Below are 16,188 nucleotides of genomic sequence, written 5' to 3' on the forward strand. Positions count from 1 at the left end.
AAATAAATGTAACTGATTATGTAAAAGTATAACAACAAGAACTGAAATCCAACATCATTTGTAAAAAAATACCTAAACAGTACAGTTGTATGGATCACTTTTATATAATATTGTAAACATATATTAATCCATCCATTTTCAGACCCATTTAATTTAAGGTGGGGGATACAAAAGACATAATAGAATGCAGGGTTTAAAATATTTCTTTCAAAAAAAAAAAAAAAATCAGCATCTAGATTAAGCCCTCAGTAATGTGGTTTAAGGGGGCATCCAGTTACGATTCAATCACGAAATGAACGCGGTACCAAGAGAAGAGTCTGAGACAAGGCATCATCAGGAGCTGCCGAGTTACTGATGAAGAGCAGGTATGGATTTGCACAAAAGTCACCACTTTCTCCTCCCTCAACAATTTATAGTTGGAGATTGAGTTTCACTAAATTATGTGTTTATATTTGCTTTAATGCAAGTTGCAGCACAGTCTTCTAAGGTAACATTAAAAGGAAAAAATATTGGTATTATGTTTTGGAAAACTTCACAATTAAGGTTTTTTATTTTCCCACATATAACAAAAAGAGGTTTGCTGTATTCTTTGTATAATTTGATAGTTTGGCGTAATTAAATCTGGGAGCGCTAATTACAGCCTCCACTTCAGGTTAACACAAAACAAAGCAGATTATTCACAAGTGAAATACAAGAACACAACACAGTTCCAATGAGTCTCATGGGATGCTATATTTTAAGAACAAACTAGAGTCACAAATTCATAGAAACTCAGTCGCCAAAACAGTAGATAATATCTGCTCACATAAGCCTTACAGAAAGATCTGGGGCCTCATGCGTAATGCCGTGCGTAGAATTCGCACTATAACATGGCGTAAGCACAAAAGCCGAAATGTGCTTACGAACAGAAAAATCCAGATGCAGGAATCTGTACGTACTCCAACTTCCACGTTCTTCCGCTACATAAATTCCGGTCAGCATGAAAAGTAACGCTCATGAACGCGCGTGCTGTCCTGCCCCAAATCCTCCCAAAATTACACCTCTTTGAATATGCAAATCAATATAAATAGCCCTTAAGCTCAGCATTCTGTGAAAAGACAATGGGAAAAGCCTGGGGGAAAATATAAGAATTTCAGCGAATACCAAGTGGAGGCAAAGGAAAAACATACTATTTGTTGATTTAAACAGTGGTATAATCAACAAAAGGAAGTTGATCGAGTGACATAGCGTGTTGGAGAAACTTGAAAGCTCAAGTTCACAAAGTTGCACAGTGCTGGAAATAAAAAAGAAGTCACATATCTAAGTCGCCCTTAAAAGGGGAGTTGTAGCCCACCGTCTGAGTGTCATATGAAAGCTTATTAGGATACAGACAAAAAAAAAAAATAGGCACACAGTGGGGAAAAAGCACGAAATGTCAACTTTAATCTCGAAATTTCCACTTTAATCACGTAGTTTATTTTGTCATTAAGTAGAACATCATAAACTTCATCTTAAAATCATTTAATTTACTAGTTTCTCAAATCCCATCGTAATTAAAGTAGCATGTTAAATGCTTTGTTTTGTATTTGATCTTCAATGTGCTCTGTGTGTGAATCACTATGTGCTTCTGTTCTTTTTCTTTCTCCAACAGGACACATAATCCATTATATTTGTGATATTACAGCTCTCTGAATAATTAAAATACTGAGATGTATACGTGATATTTTCATGATGAGTGGAATGAAAGCATGCTATTAAACATGGGAACACGGTGGTGCAGTGACTGTTCATGTCTCACACACAATACTGCTGCGCCATGCGCGACCTTCGATTAAATCATTTATTGTATCCTTTAATTGGATCGAATTCCTGTCCTTACTTTTCTTTCTCCAAATACCCAATAGGCACACAATCAGCTCTGTAATAGACGTTAAGCCATCTGTAAGCTTACAACGACGATTCTTCAAAACTTTTAAGGAACACTGAAATACATTCATAGTACGTGTTTAATTATTCTATCCGTCTATCCTTCCAGTGTTGCACCAGCCTCAGCAAATATATAAAGCGAGGCAGGAACAATCCGTGAACTTGCTAGCGCTGCAGCACCGTGTCCTCACATGTTTAATTATTAACAACACAGATTATTTAAATGAAGTTAAAGTTTTATCTGTATAATATAATCATACTTTGCTGCATTTCACCTTAAAAATGATATCATATGTAAATACATGCTTTATAAAGTGGCGCAGGTTGTGCATGATTATAACTGTAGTGCAAGTTTACAGTGGGGTAATTGTACTTATAAGTACAAACAGTTCTACAAGGAGCAATTGATTGAGTGCGTTTATAGTTCTTGGGATGAAACTGTTTCTGAACCACGAGGTACGTAAAGGAAAGGCTTTGAAACGTTTTGCCATGGCTGAGGCAGCATGTGCTTGATGCTGTATACCGAGAATTCTCTTTCCAATCAACTGCAGCTGTGATTCCCCGCTCAGATACAGTGATATAAATAATCCGAGTGGTGCAGTGAGAGTAATATGGAAAAAGATGATCCGCTGTGGCAACCCTAAATGGGAGCAGCTGAAAGAAGAAAAAGAAGGTGCAGTGAGAGTAACAACGCTAAAGCAGTTATGGTATGGCAATTCCCTGGACCATTATATTGTTGTTATATGGAATATACTGTATACAGTATAATGTTTCACATAACTCTTAAATCAAAAATGGACTTTTAGAATACCACATATTAAAAATTATTGTAGTAATATTTTTATGCTAAATCTGCAGTATTAAGATTTTTTTTTCTAAATCAAACTCTTATCTAGAGCTAAACAAAACTTTTACTTCATCATATAAAACAAAATATTGTGCATAAGGTTAAAAAAAAAGTATTCAAAAGTCCATTAATTACATTTATTTGTAAACCAATAATATTGAATTATAAATATTTGTTTCAATTTTCTATAAACTTCCTATGCTAACATCAACTGTATGTTAAATCACAGACCTTGCTGCTGGCTGCTAAACTTAAAATATACATCTATAACTGAAGATGGAATCACTTACTTGGTGCCATGTCTCTTAAGTCAATGTAATTCTTGCATTATTTTGCATTGAATTGTTTGTTCCTCTTATAAAGTTAAATAAAATAAATCCCTATTGCAGTCTTGTTATTAATTCATCAGTAAACTTCATATTGTAGCTAATCAACATAAATCTTGGCAAAAAAAAAAAACAACACTATTTTACTGAAAAGTAGTCCAACATCTGAAATGGCCAAATGTGAAAGGCTAAAAGCTCAACAACAATACTGAGCACTCTTTGGTAAATTTGGTAATAGCTTTTCCAAAGATGAAACTAATATTTATAAGTCTTAAACTACAAATATTTAATTATATTTAATAATAATATTTAATTATATTATGTATCCTGGTTGTGCTCAAAATATAACTAGTTTTAATTCTTCTATACTTACAAGATCTGATGCAACTACTGCAAGTCACAATGGCATACAGTACATGTACTAATTTTAGCCACAGTTTTAATTTTAACACAACATAGAAAAATACAGCATATTAGCTACTGATAAACTGAACATTTGATAAACCTGACAAGGACTATACACACTGCAATTCGCTTACAACATGAGAAATTTGATAAATAAGGGCCCAATCGAAATTTGTCATGGTTACTTCAATTATAAGATTACGTATTTTGTCCCAGCTTCTCATTATCTTCTGTATGAAGAGGAGCTCCTAGGGTTTTGTCTTAATAGTACTTCTCCTTAATTTCCTTAAATTCTGTACATGATTTACTAACTGGTCTGCTGGATCAACTTTATTAATGATTTAAAAAAAATGTAACACAGTCTTCAACATAAGATTTTAAAATATATTTACATTCAAACATTTGCTTAGTATAGTTACAAACAGGCCCTGCATACTAAGATTGTGCTATTTGTTGGGACTGATTTTGCCACCATAAATAAAATTCCTCTTATTTCGTCCATTCTTTGTACCTACATTTTTGTATTTCTCCCAGCCATAATCATTCCACCAGTAAATCCTCCATGTGGTATGAAAATGAGGGTTCACTTTTGCATCTGATGTGTTCGAAAGTCTTCTGGCTTTATTGTATATGTTGGAGTCAAGAATGGTCTTCTGTACCAAATCAAGTGTGCAGGTGTGATTACTAAAAATGAAAAGGTGAAGATTTTCAAGACATACATATTATAATCATCACTATACTATTTAATTTTATCTTTTAACTATTGTAGTATTTTTGATTTCATAGTCTGACATGCTTACTGCCACATATTTTAGAAGACATATTTACATAAAACATTAGTGGTAGTGTGTTCAGTACATACAAACTCTTGGTTACTATAAATGTCTAAACTCGCTTATGTTTTCACTGCATTCAGCTACCAGTCTTAATTTCACAGTTCATCATCTTCACTCCATCCTGATGAGAACTGGGCTGACCAGGCCACCCTATCCACAACAGCTTCTGGAGTGTTCCCTGAAATTCCCAAGCAAGCCTAGGCATACATCCCCTCCAGCACACATTGGGACTGTCCCAGAATCTTTGTCCAGTTAGCTGGGCTTTGCAAACCTTACAAGCCACCAATTTGACCTTCTAATTAAATACCCAACCTTTTTTCTAGCTTCAAATCAGTTTAACTTAAGTCTTGTATAAAGCAGTGTGTCTAGTGTAGGCATTTACAATGTCACAGTTATGTTGACCTAGGCCAACTGGCTGCCCACCCACTTCTGGGCATTGTACAGTAACATTTGTGCTAGGTTATCAAATATACTGATAGAACCTTTCCGTCCATAGGTTTTATGGCTTCCAATATCACAAATGTCTTTACATCACAAAGAAAATAGTTTATAAACAGAGTGGTGTAACCAAGTGCCACAACAGGTCACCAAGAACAGAAACAGAATTAAGGAGGGTTAGTAATGGTTAATAAATATTCATTATCGATATTTTATGCCTTTGACTAACAAGGAAATATTCAAAATGTACAGCTGATCAGCAGTTCTAATAAAGGTATGACAAACTAAACTGGTGAGTCTTCAGTATAGGCTTAAAAGCTGAGATCTAACGGCCATTTTTTTATAAGCAGGCAAAGGGCTCCACAACTTTGGGGCCAAATAACAAAAAACTCAACCACCCATTGTTATTTTGTTAATCTTTGAAATCTTTAGTTGACCAGCATTTTGTGATCTTAAAGTGTTCTCAGGTTTTAAACTAATGATAAGTTCAGATAAGTCAACTGAAAGCTTCATCTGGAAACTTAGGCCCAGTCCACATCCTAGATCCAGTACAACTTCCACAAAAATGCTACAGCAACATTGATTGTTTGATAATCTCATGAGCAACTAGTCCCTTATTCAAGAGCAGGATCATGAGGTACTTGAACTCCTTCAATTGTAGTACCTTCTTATGCTTTTCCTAAGGAGAACAAGCTCCGTTTTTTGAGAAGATGACGAGGACAACAGATTTGGAGGTGCTTACACTAATCCCAACCTCATTACATTCAGGCACAAAACGATTCCAATGTACACCAGAGATCACTAGCTGATGAAGCAAAGATGACAATATTACTTGCAAACAGCAGAGATGCATTTGTTAGGAGCTTAAACTGAATAACTTTCCAATCTTGATATCCTGTGGAGACAAGACATCTCCTTGATGGAGTGCAATACACAAACGTAACAGAATTGGCTAAATATCAAGTTTGTAAACTCAAGTCTTTTACCCACAATGCAGTCAATAAACAGCACACTGCAAAGGCCTAGGAGTTCACACTCTTTAAATACCTTCCACAAGATAATACAAGGCACATGATCATAAGCTTTTTCTGAATCAACATACAGTATAAACAGAATTGGCAAATTCCCATTTGCCCTGAAATACCTGTTTACGGACAGTGTAACAAGTCTATCTACCATTCTCAGAATACAAAGGATTGTGATTCCTCGGTAATTGAGGTACTCCCTATTGTTCACCACTTTTAAAAAGTACTGCCACTCCAGTCCAAAAGCACTCTACCTGCAATCCATGCAACATTAATCACTGCAGTTACCTAAACTATAGAATGGAAACAACTCCAACCAATGCTTCTGTCACTAGTTCCTCCAAGGACATATGCATCTGGTTAAGAAACTTCATAAAGTGTTCATTCCACTTCAAGATATTACTGGAAGCTGAGTTGGTGAGAACAGAACAGCCTGGGTGATGTCCTACCTTCCCATTATTTTCAAATGATTCATCTGCTTCAAACACAGCAGGAACTGTCTTCTTTTTGCCCTACCAATATATCTCAGTCAAATCTGGAGAATCACTGTTAACATTGTTTTTAAGCTTGACATTTTTTCAATAGCATTCACCAAAAGGACTTAAGAAAGCCAAATGATAGGGGCCAACAACCTTCTGGGATTAGCACCTTCTAGTTACCTCACTATTCAGAAGGTGAACACAGGCATCCATTTAGTGGTTGCCAGCAAATTTACACTACATCTTCGCATTTTTCCAATTTTGCCTAGCTGGGGATCCCTTTGCCTTCTCTAACTATTATGTAATGATCAATGGGCTGCTTAGCAATTCCCTTTAACAGCTCACCTTCTACTGTTCAATGTGATAACTTCAAAGCTTTTCGGCAAAGTTAGGAATATGATACTAGGACCTCATCTTTTAGAATGGATTTAATGGATGAAATATAAAAAAAAATACAAACTAAGTTTTAATGAAAATTATGCAGTAAAATAAATACACTATCATAAGAGATTGAAAATCAATATTAAATCAAATACAAGATATGAAACTTTCCATAATGGTTAGCCTAACATTTTTTACTTGTTAACACACAGGGAACTCTGTTGGCTCTCAGTAAGTACAGTCCATTAGTGTACTGCACCAGGATGTCAGACACAATATTCAGTGTGCAAGGCTGGCAAGCTAACAAAACTCTGCCAGGTAAGAAAGATGAACCAGAGAAGCAGAGCACACAGGCAGAGCTACCATGGTGCAGATGCAGGAAGAGAGTGGCCAAAACCTTATTAGGAAAATGGAACTGAAAGGAAGGGATAAGCCTTGTTGATGATTAGAGTGACCCATAAGTGTATTTTTTTTGGGGAACCAACAGAGAAAGACTTGGTCTAGCAAGAGGCAAATGGAACTCCAGACTAACAAGTTTCAATACATGTTTCCCACCCAAAAATCCAGGACCATGCTGTCTTTTTTAAACTAAATGCCAGCCATTAAAAACTGTTAAGAGAGTGGTACACAAACACTGAATGGAAGGATGTGATGCCTGCGGTCTCCCCAGCCTTGGCATAGTCATAGCTGGAATGGACAAGTGCAATGAGAACTCAGAACAAGGTTGGTGCAACTGTGCATTGTGCTTTTTTATTCTTAAATTAAAACAGCAGTGTCCACAGAAACAAAGTGCAGTGCAGTCTTTTTTCTTAAATAAATAAATTCAGTGCACTCCGTTGGAAATAAAATCAGTTTATAAATAAATGAATCCATATAAGGGTTAAAATCAAGTCTAAAATCCTAGAGATAAAATGAAGTTAATTCACTCAACTCTCCTATGAGCCTCATTGCTTCTCTCTCTTTCTCCACTGCTTCTCCCATTCACCCATCGGGCCGAGATGACAGCAAGTGTGGTCCCCACTACCGTCATCCCAGCGACCTTAGTCATCATCCTGCCATCTGCCTTTCGTGCTGCAGGACCCCTGGAGTACTCAACCCCTCCAGCTCCACCGTACTGCTCAGGAGGAGCAACCCACCCCAGCTGCACCATTCCCCTCACTTCCTTGCAGATGCCACCTGACAGTCTTACCTCCAATTTACCGCACTGTCTCACACCTCCAATCCACTCTCTCTTTTCCTAATAGTCCCTCTTGAATTTACTCCCTCATAACTTTCTTTCTCAAATTTTTCCTCCTTTCTTTTCTACTTTTACACCTTTGTCGGTGCAGGGGATTTGTTTAATGATCCACAGAGTGTCAATGAGGAACAGCCGAGTCAATTGCACCTTTATGTGAACAAACAATCCATCAGCCAGTTTCCCTATTGAACACCCTGCGGCCGCAAAAAGCTTTGCAGCAGCATGTCTCCACACCCACTGAGCCCAAGAAGCACAGTTTTTAAATTTTAAATCCTTCATTTCCATGGACCCTTAACATGCAGCACTACCACAAAGAAATGAGATCATGTCATCCATTTAGGTCACAGAGAATGGAAGCTGCTTGAAACGACTATGCTTTTTAAAAAATACATAGCGCTGACTACTGTAGAGAGACCACAAACCACTATGTGCAATTTTATCTTGGCATACCTGTAGACAAGGAAAGATTGTATCAACCTCAGAAATGCTTGCCCAATAAGGGATCATGGGATGTGGTTCAAAGCTGTCTCAGCCCAAATGACACTAGATAAGTCTAGAGTCTGGCCAGAAGTTCACTGTCAGGAAGAAAAAAGGTGAGCGTGGACAGAGCAATAGAAAAAAAACAAGAGGTAAGAGGGAGTTCTTTGATATCTTGACTTGGACAACTCAAAGAGAATATGCAGGGCTTTTGTACATTGTCAGTTTTTGTTTGGTGTCTTTTTTGTGGGTAGTTTTAGCGCTATACTTTTATCCTCTTCTTGTGTGCTTTATTTTTGTTTTATAACACATTGTGTCATATCACAATGTTGAATTTTTTGGTAATTAAATCAGGCATTGAAACAATAATATGATGCACACTTTCCAGTTTGTTACTAAAAGGAAAACAAATATGTTTGCATTAAACAGCTTGTACTAATGGGTCAGTCAGAGATTTCTTTTGGGCAGCAACTAATTCTTGGCTTTGCATTACCACTTCCTGGTGCACATTCATTCAAGCCATATTATAATAACTCCAGCTATCATTAACTTTTCTACAAAGCCCTATTACTTTAATATATTTTCTATATAAAGAGAGGCATACTGTACATCAAATCACTCATATTCAACTATTACATTATTATTTTACATTATTATTTCACTACATAATTTGATTAAGGTGTCACTAGCAGTATTTGTGAATGAATACAACCTGATGTGCTTGTAAATTCAGAGCCAAAGCATCTTTTTAAAAATTACTATTAGACGAAACACAGACTAAACAAATTAAATGCAATTCATGCAAGGATGAAAGAAAAGAACACGTACTTATTTTCTCTGACCCTGCACTTGCCCTTGTTCAACTGAATATCTTGCTATCAACTGCAACGAGAGCTAATCATAATTCAGTTGTTAGTTTTCATTTATCACACATGCATAGTACACATAAAATTTTTACAGCATCTCCACCAAGCACAACCCACAAAACAAATAAAGATATAAACTTGTTTGATATGTGTTTCAAAACCTTTACAGCCACACTTATTCATAACATATTTTTCATTGAGTGAAATCTTTTAAATTGCTATTACTTACAAAATATTTGTTTTCTCAGAATATACAGTATATCAACATGACAGAGCTGGTGTACGGTCTTCCAAAGTAACCATTACTACAAGCTCTTCTTTTACAGTATGTACTAGCATACTGCATCAGGAGTGGGCAGAAGGAGGAGTATAGGAACCTAATCAAGGACTTTGTTAAATGGTGCGACTCAAACCACCTACACCTGAACACCAGCAAAACCAAAGAGCCGGTGGTGGATTTTAGGAGGCCCAGACCCCTCCCGGACCCTGTGATCATCAGAGGTGACTGTGTGCAGAGGGTACAGACCTATAAATACCTGGGAGTGCAGCTTTTTGATAAATTGGACAGGACTGCCAATACTGATGCTCTGTGCAAGAAAGGACAGAGCCGACTATACTTCCTTAGAAGGCTGGTGTCCTTCAACATCTGCAGTAAGATCCTGCAGATGTTCTATCAGACGGTTGTGCCGAGTGCTCTCTTCTATACAGTGGTGTGCTGGGGAGGCAGCATAAAGAAGAGGGACACCTCACACCTGGACAAACTGGTGACGAAGGCAGGCTCTATTGTAGGCACGGAGCTGGAAAGTTTGACATCCGTGGCAGAGCATCGGGCGCTGAGCAGGCTCCTGTCAATCATGAAGAATCCAATGCACCCACTGAACAGTATCATCACCAGACAGAGAAGCAGCTTCAGCAACAGATTGCCGTCACTGTCCTGCTCCACTGACAGACTGAGGAGATTGTTCCTCCCCGACACTATGCAACTCTTCAGTTCCACTCGGGGGGGGTAAACATTAACACTATACAAGATTATAGGCTGTTACACCTGCCTCACACTCTCCACCTTGCATTTTTTAACTTTCACTGAGCTTTTATTGATCTTTAATTAATATTGTTTTTATCAGTATGCTGCTGCTGGAGTATGCGAATTTCCCCTTGGGGATTAATAAAGTATCTATCTATCTAGCAGACCTTTCAAGATAAGCTACTTTGAAACCACTTTTAATATTGTAATTTTTTAAAGGTACATTTATTTTTTTTTCTGCCACTTATCTCTCTATTATATAATAAAATCCTGCGACGAGACAAGACTTTTTGAAGAGATTTTTTCCAAGTCCCATGAGGCGAGACTTTTGACATAAGATTGCTTCAAGTCATGCCCTCCTCTCAACCATATTCAAACATGCACACAGTCCACTCACATCTCCTTCGTGTGAATGCTTTTGAGAGACACATTTCCTGCTATCTCAGCTCTTATAAATTTTTATGTTTTCCTCACTTTAAGTTCCCAATTAAAGAAGACGTATTATTTCCAAATCTTATTGATAAATTTCATCTCGAAGGGATACCAACACAAGAAATGAGTACACAGGCAATCCTAGCACCAAGAAACGATGAAGTCAAACGAATTAAGGCAAAAATTGTTGATTGGTTACATGGCAAATTGGTTAAATGCGTATCAATAGACTATGTGGAAAACAGTTGGTGATGATCGTGTAGAAGATGAAAACATCAACTTACAATATCAGGAAGAATATCTACAACCGTTAACACCGTCCAGTCTTCCACCACCTGAATTACTGTTGAAAGAAGGATGTATCCAAGAAAGGCAATGTAGTACATCTTGCCCAGATAACATTTGACAACAAAGGGGATCTTGATATGCCATTCTTATTAAAATGTTAACTGTTTCCCGTTATTTTGCAAAGACAATTAATAAATCACAGAGAAAAACATTAGAAAAACTCGGTTTATTTATTAGTGTCACACACGTGCGCATAGGAGGCAGCTAAAGGGCTTGAGTAAGGACAGTTCCGAGACATACCGGGATGTGGCAGAGTGCACCGACTCTTTTTTTCCCTTGCCTGCATACCACTCACGGGAGATTCCACCTGATCCTCTTGACGTCACTCCCGGGACCGAGCCAATGGAAGGAGACCTTGCCAGCTCCGGCCCCTGTGATGTCATGTCCGGGCTCGCACCAATGACAGAAGACCTCCATGAGCCCGACCCCTTTGACTTCACTTCCTGTCTTCCCCTTTAAAAGCCTCCAACTTTTCCCTATTCCCTCAGTTCTGTATTGGACACGGTTTTGAGCACAGCAGTGCTATCATTTAAAAGTTGATTTGCAGCCAGGATACCAAATTATACAGGTGGCTGCCCCAAACCTTGCTATGTCTCACTGTGAGTTTTGTGACAAGAGAAAGAAACAAAATTCTCTCACGGGCAGTTATTCACAATGTCAGTCCAAACACAGAATCAAAATTCAACAAGATATTGATGAAATTTAATTAAAAAAATATTTCAGTGTTAATTTCAAAGTCAAACAGAATGAAATTGTATAACGCAACAAAAAACTCAAAACGCAACATGAAACAATTTACTTTCAAATTATTACATTTTACTGTTTTTTAATATGGTTAATTACTCACTTTAATGTAAAATAGTTAAGTCTATTATGCATATGCAATAATTCCCATGAAAATAACAATCAGTTTAAATAGTACATCCGCATCCTCATACACGAGCTGCAGAACCGCAAAGTCGCTTGTGTGTAGCGCTGGCCTGGGGGTTGGCGAGTGAAGCGAGCAGGGGGCAAAGCCACCTAGTTTACATAAACAAAATCTAGACCAACTTAGCTACATTATTCCAAATTTAGCTGTTATGATTTCTTCATGTGTGGTCTGTATGTACTGATAAAAGAAATGTGCTTGCTGAAGTTGAATGCTTTCTCAACAGCAACACGCTAGCACTGTAAACTAAGTATTATTGTTGTCTAATGCCTATCAAATGTCAGGGCATTTGAGTTGAACACATCTATATAATGGTAAACTACTGTGTATCTTGCTGTTTTGTCCTTTAACATGTTGTACAAGCCAAATGTTTGGCCTAATTAAACATTATACAACAGGATGATATACTATACAACAACAAAAACCTTTTCATCCCATGTACAGGCCACTGCAGAACAAATTAATGATATCTGTCCTCACATAAGCCCTGAACTGCACTACTCTCCTTTTGGCTTCATGTCTATGTACGTCCTATAAATCTCATTTAGGTATGATTGTTCTAGGTAAAGATTCATATATGTATAGCCCTGTCACAATACAGAACGGAGTTATGCTTCACTGAATAGTCCTAGTTTTAGTTTAAAAAGCTGAACCTTCAGTTCTACCTTCAGATCTATTATTCTTATTAAGACACAAATCTACATGATCAAAAGGTCTGTTTCACTTTAACATCACAACTACTGGCTGTTATTTTTATTCTCAGCATTACACAATGTAATACTGGCCCGGCATTATCTTTTATCTCCTATCTCCTTTGATGATTGTAATTTTGAGACAATGGTTCCTTGATTAATGCTGTGTGTTTTGAATCTTTTGAATTTTTTAATAAAATGTAGATCGAGGTGAATTTAATATAAATCTGGAGTGAGGCCAAGAAAGAAATGGGCAAAACAGGTAAGAATCTCAGGGTCGTGCTTGGGTCAAAATACAGAAATGTCAAGTACAGCAAACAAATTAATAGAAAACAAATAAACTCAAAAGTCAAAATAAATAAGATTCAATAGCAAAAGTTAAAAAAATTTAAATTTCCAGAAAAATTTGTTTTCTCAAACTAACAAAAGGTTTTTCTCTTGAAACAAAACACAGATGATTATTAAGCTTGAGAAGGAGGATGTTAGGAGCACGCACTGATACAGTGCATTGCCGCACCCACCACATGACAAACCAACTCAGGATCCAGATTAGGACCCGAGTGCAGCCATGCAACGGGTGACACCTCAGCACCACACTAGTTCAGATGGAGTGGAACATTGTGAGCTTTTTATGCTGGCTGGAGTGCCAATTCTGCCACCAACCCCCAAGTTTTTCCCTGCAGGCTGGAGGGCCTACATGCAGGGATGGATGCAGTATGACGTCATACCCAGGACGAAGCGACTTTAAATTAAATGACCATCATTAAAATGTTACACAACAAGTTATACTATATGAATGCACATATGTATGATGCATCCCGAAGTATGAGGTTTAGACAGAAAACAAATACATAGGAAAAATATCTAACAAAACTAAAATTAAAACTCTATCAAACACTCATAATCCCAGCATTGTTGTATAGATCGAAGTACTGGTGACTACAGAATATAGGAAGAAAATACTTGTGGCAGAAATGTGCTGGCTGAAAGAAATCAGTACAGTACAATGCACAAAACAAAGTGATCTGGAAACTACTGTAACACAAAACAACATTAACATTAGATAGGGATAACTTGCATGGTATACAGATGTAACAAGAATGGATGGCAAATGACTACTAGGTAAGGCACATGGAAGGATACAATAGTAGAAGACAACAAAGACAGACATGGATAGACAATGTGAAAGAAAACTTAAAATATTATCAACTGAACTTGAGTATGGCTATCAGCATGAAAAAGGATTGAGGAAATTGTAGGTGTCTTACAAAACCGCTTAGCTGATGGATGAAACTGAGAGGGAAATAGAGACAGAAATAAAATGTGAAAATAAAAGAACAAAACATTTATATTTACAGCAGAATTATGACAAGGTCCGGACATTAGGTATAAAAACATGACTCTGATGAAACAATTTGAATAAAACAATATGAATATTCTTGGCAGGTAACCAAGCTTGTTCTTCTGGATCATAACCACACAGATAAACCAACAGATCTGTGATGCAACCGTACAAAAGTCCACTATGTTTTGGATATCAGACTCAATATCAACAGTTACCTGAGGAGGGGCAGACTTTCAGGAAAAGTAAATGCTAGAATAAAGTGAATTTAAAAGTCAACTAAGCAGCAATAATTTATTAAAAAATAGGCCCAATCTGTTTAATAATTTTAAAAGATAAAAAAAAAAAACCTTTTAAGCTGCTCTCCACATTCTCTTGTGCAGACCCAAACCTTTATTTTTGGTTGACCTCTACAGCATCAATCATCTAATCATTTTGGGGAAATACAGATAATTTTAAACTTAATGGAGAAATCTGCAGCACTTGAAACAGAACTAGACTGCAGAACGAATGGAAATTGGTGGCTTACAGCCAAAGTTAATCTCAAAAAGGGTGTAACCAGTGGTGTCAGATTTACAAATATTCAGAGAATATTCCAGTAAAGAAAGAATTTCCTTCCAATCTAACAAAAGTAATTTACATTACATTTCAGGTATTTTTCCAGGTCTTGGTTAAATCTCTTAGTTTGGACACTGGCCTCAGGATGATAAATTTTAATTACATTTAATGTCTAGCTAATACCAGAAAAGATTTCTGCAAAAGAATGTTATCTTTTTGATTTTCAGGTTACATGGTTTCCTTGCCTTTGTAGTATCTGATTACAGACCACAGTTCAGTGTGTATCTCAGTTTACAAGAACAGGAATTTGTTTACGGGAATGAAATGAGTAACCTTAGTAAATCTGTCCACAACTGTTAATACACTAGTATATACTTGAGAAAAAAATATAAGTCTGAAATAAAACCCATGGACTACCTGGAAAGGGTAGAGGTTGCAATAAAACAGGAAGACAAAAACAGATTTCAATCAAATCTTTTACATGACTTTACAAAATACCACAGTACAATGACAGTAAAACATGGCTTTAAAGGAGAAGACCTTAATGTATGGACTCTGGAATGATAATTAATGTCTAAGGAATGTCACCTTGGAAAAACGGCTGAAATCACTAAGCTTGCATAACTTGTCCTTTCAGGTTAGTAAAACCTGCCTTTACTAAATTTAAAATATGAGAATCATTTCGGCGTGCGTTCTCATTCTGTAATTTTAAATTACCAAGAAAGCAAACTAACCCTGCTATGCTTTTTACCCTGTGTCATATGTGTGATCACACTGCAGTCTTTATGGGCACTGATACAGATAAAGAATTCATATGCCTATTCTTTTCACCTGTAGCTAGGAATTTAAACACCTAGAAGATGATCACTATCTCCACCCACACTTCTCCATCTGACCGGCCCCTCTGCATTCCATTTCATTCAAGCTCGGACAACCCAAAATGGTGCATCTTGATTTGGGAGGACCATCTCCAAGATAGCTACTAAAGGCAACACTAGTGTTATTCTAATTTATCTTCTTTATTTTCCTGCAGCAATGGTAGTAAACTGTAGAACCCTAGCAATACTTAAGCTTTTATCTGCAGTGCTAACCATGGGGCTTATGAACACATGGGAGTAACTGTTAAAAAGAAGGTTACGGAAGTGAAACGGCAGTTATAGAGGAATATTACAGAAAATGAGAAAGATGATCCAAATAGACTCCTTTAGTATTTTAGATGTAAGGGAAAAGTCAAGGAAGAGGGGAAGCATATCAGAAACACGAAGGGTGGCTTTTAATATACAAACAGTGTAACAGCTAATACTCTAAACTTGCACTTTTCTGAGTTTTTTCAAATGTGAAAATGTGGATAACCTTCCAGTAGTAAGAAGACACTACTACTACTAAGGAGGAGCTTAGTGGTTTGAAAATTGTACAAGGGGAAGAGCTGCTTAGATTAGTTTGAAATCCAACAACCCACCTGGACCAGATAACATGCTTAAGGAGATTAATGGGCGCATATATAAACCCTTGACATATATTTTTCACAAGTCACTACACACTGGGGGAATGCCAAAAAAATGAAAAATAACAAACGTTGTCCCATTATATAAAAAGGGAAATTGGGCAAGATCAAAGTAACTATAGGCTTTTAAACTTTATA

At 36.9% G+C, this 16,188-nt stretch overlaps 1 protein-coding gene across 4 annotated transcripts in view; it reads right to left on the minus strand.

Moving 5' to 3' along the window:
• LOC120539435 (protein mono-ADP-ribosyltransferase TIPARP-like) overlaps window positions 1-16,188 on the minus strand; it is a 48,093-nt gene that overhangs the window by 5,675 nt on the left and 26,230 nt on the right. For all 4 annotated transcript variants that reach the window (XM_039769486.1, XM_039769485.1, XM_039769484.1 and 1 more), the window contains one exon: window positions 3,999-4,167. In XM_039769486.1, coding sequence (XP_039625420.1) covers window positions 3,999-4,167 — 169 coding nt within the window. The remainder of the gene's footprint in view (window positions 1-3,998; window positions 4,168-16,188) is intronic.

The sequence above is a fragment of the Polypterus senegalus genome, chromosome 11 (assembly GCF_016835505.1).
Source record: "Polypterus senegalus isolate Bchr_013 chromosome 11, ASM1683550v1, whole genome shotgun sequence".
Taxonomy (NCBI): Eukaryota; Metazoa; Chordata; class Cladistia; order Polypteriformes; family Polypteridae; genus Polypterus; species Polypterus senegalus.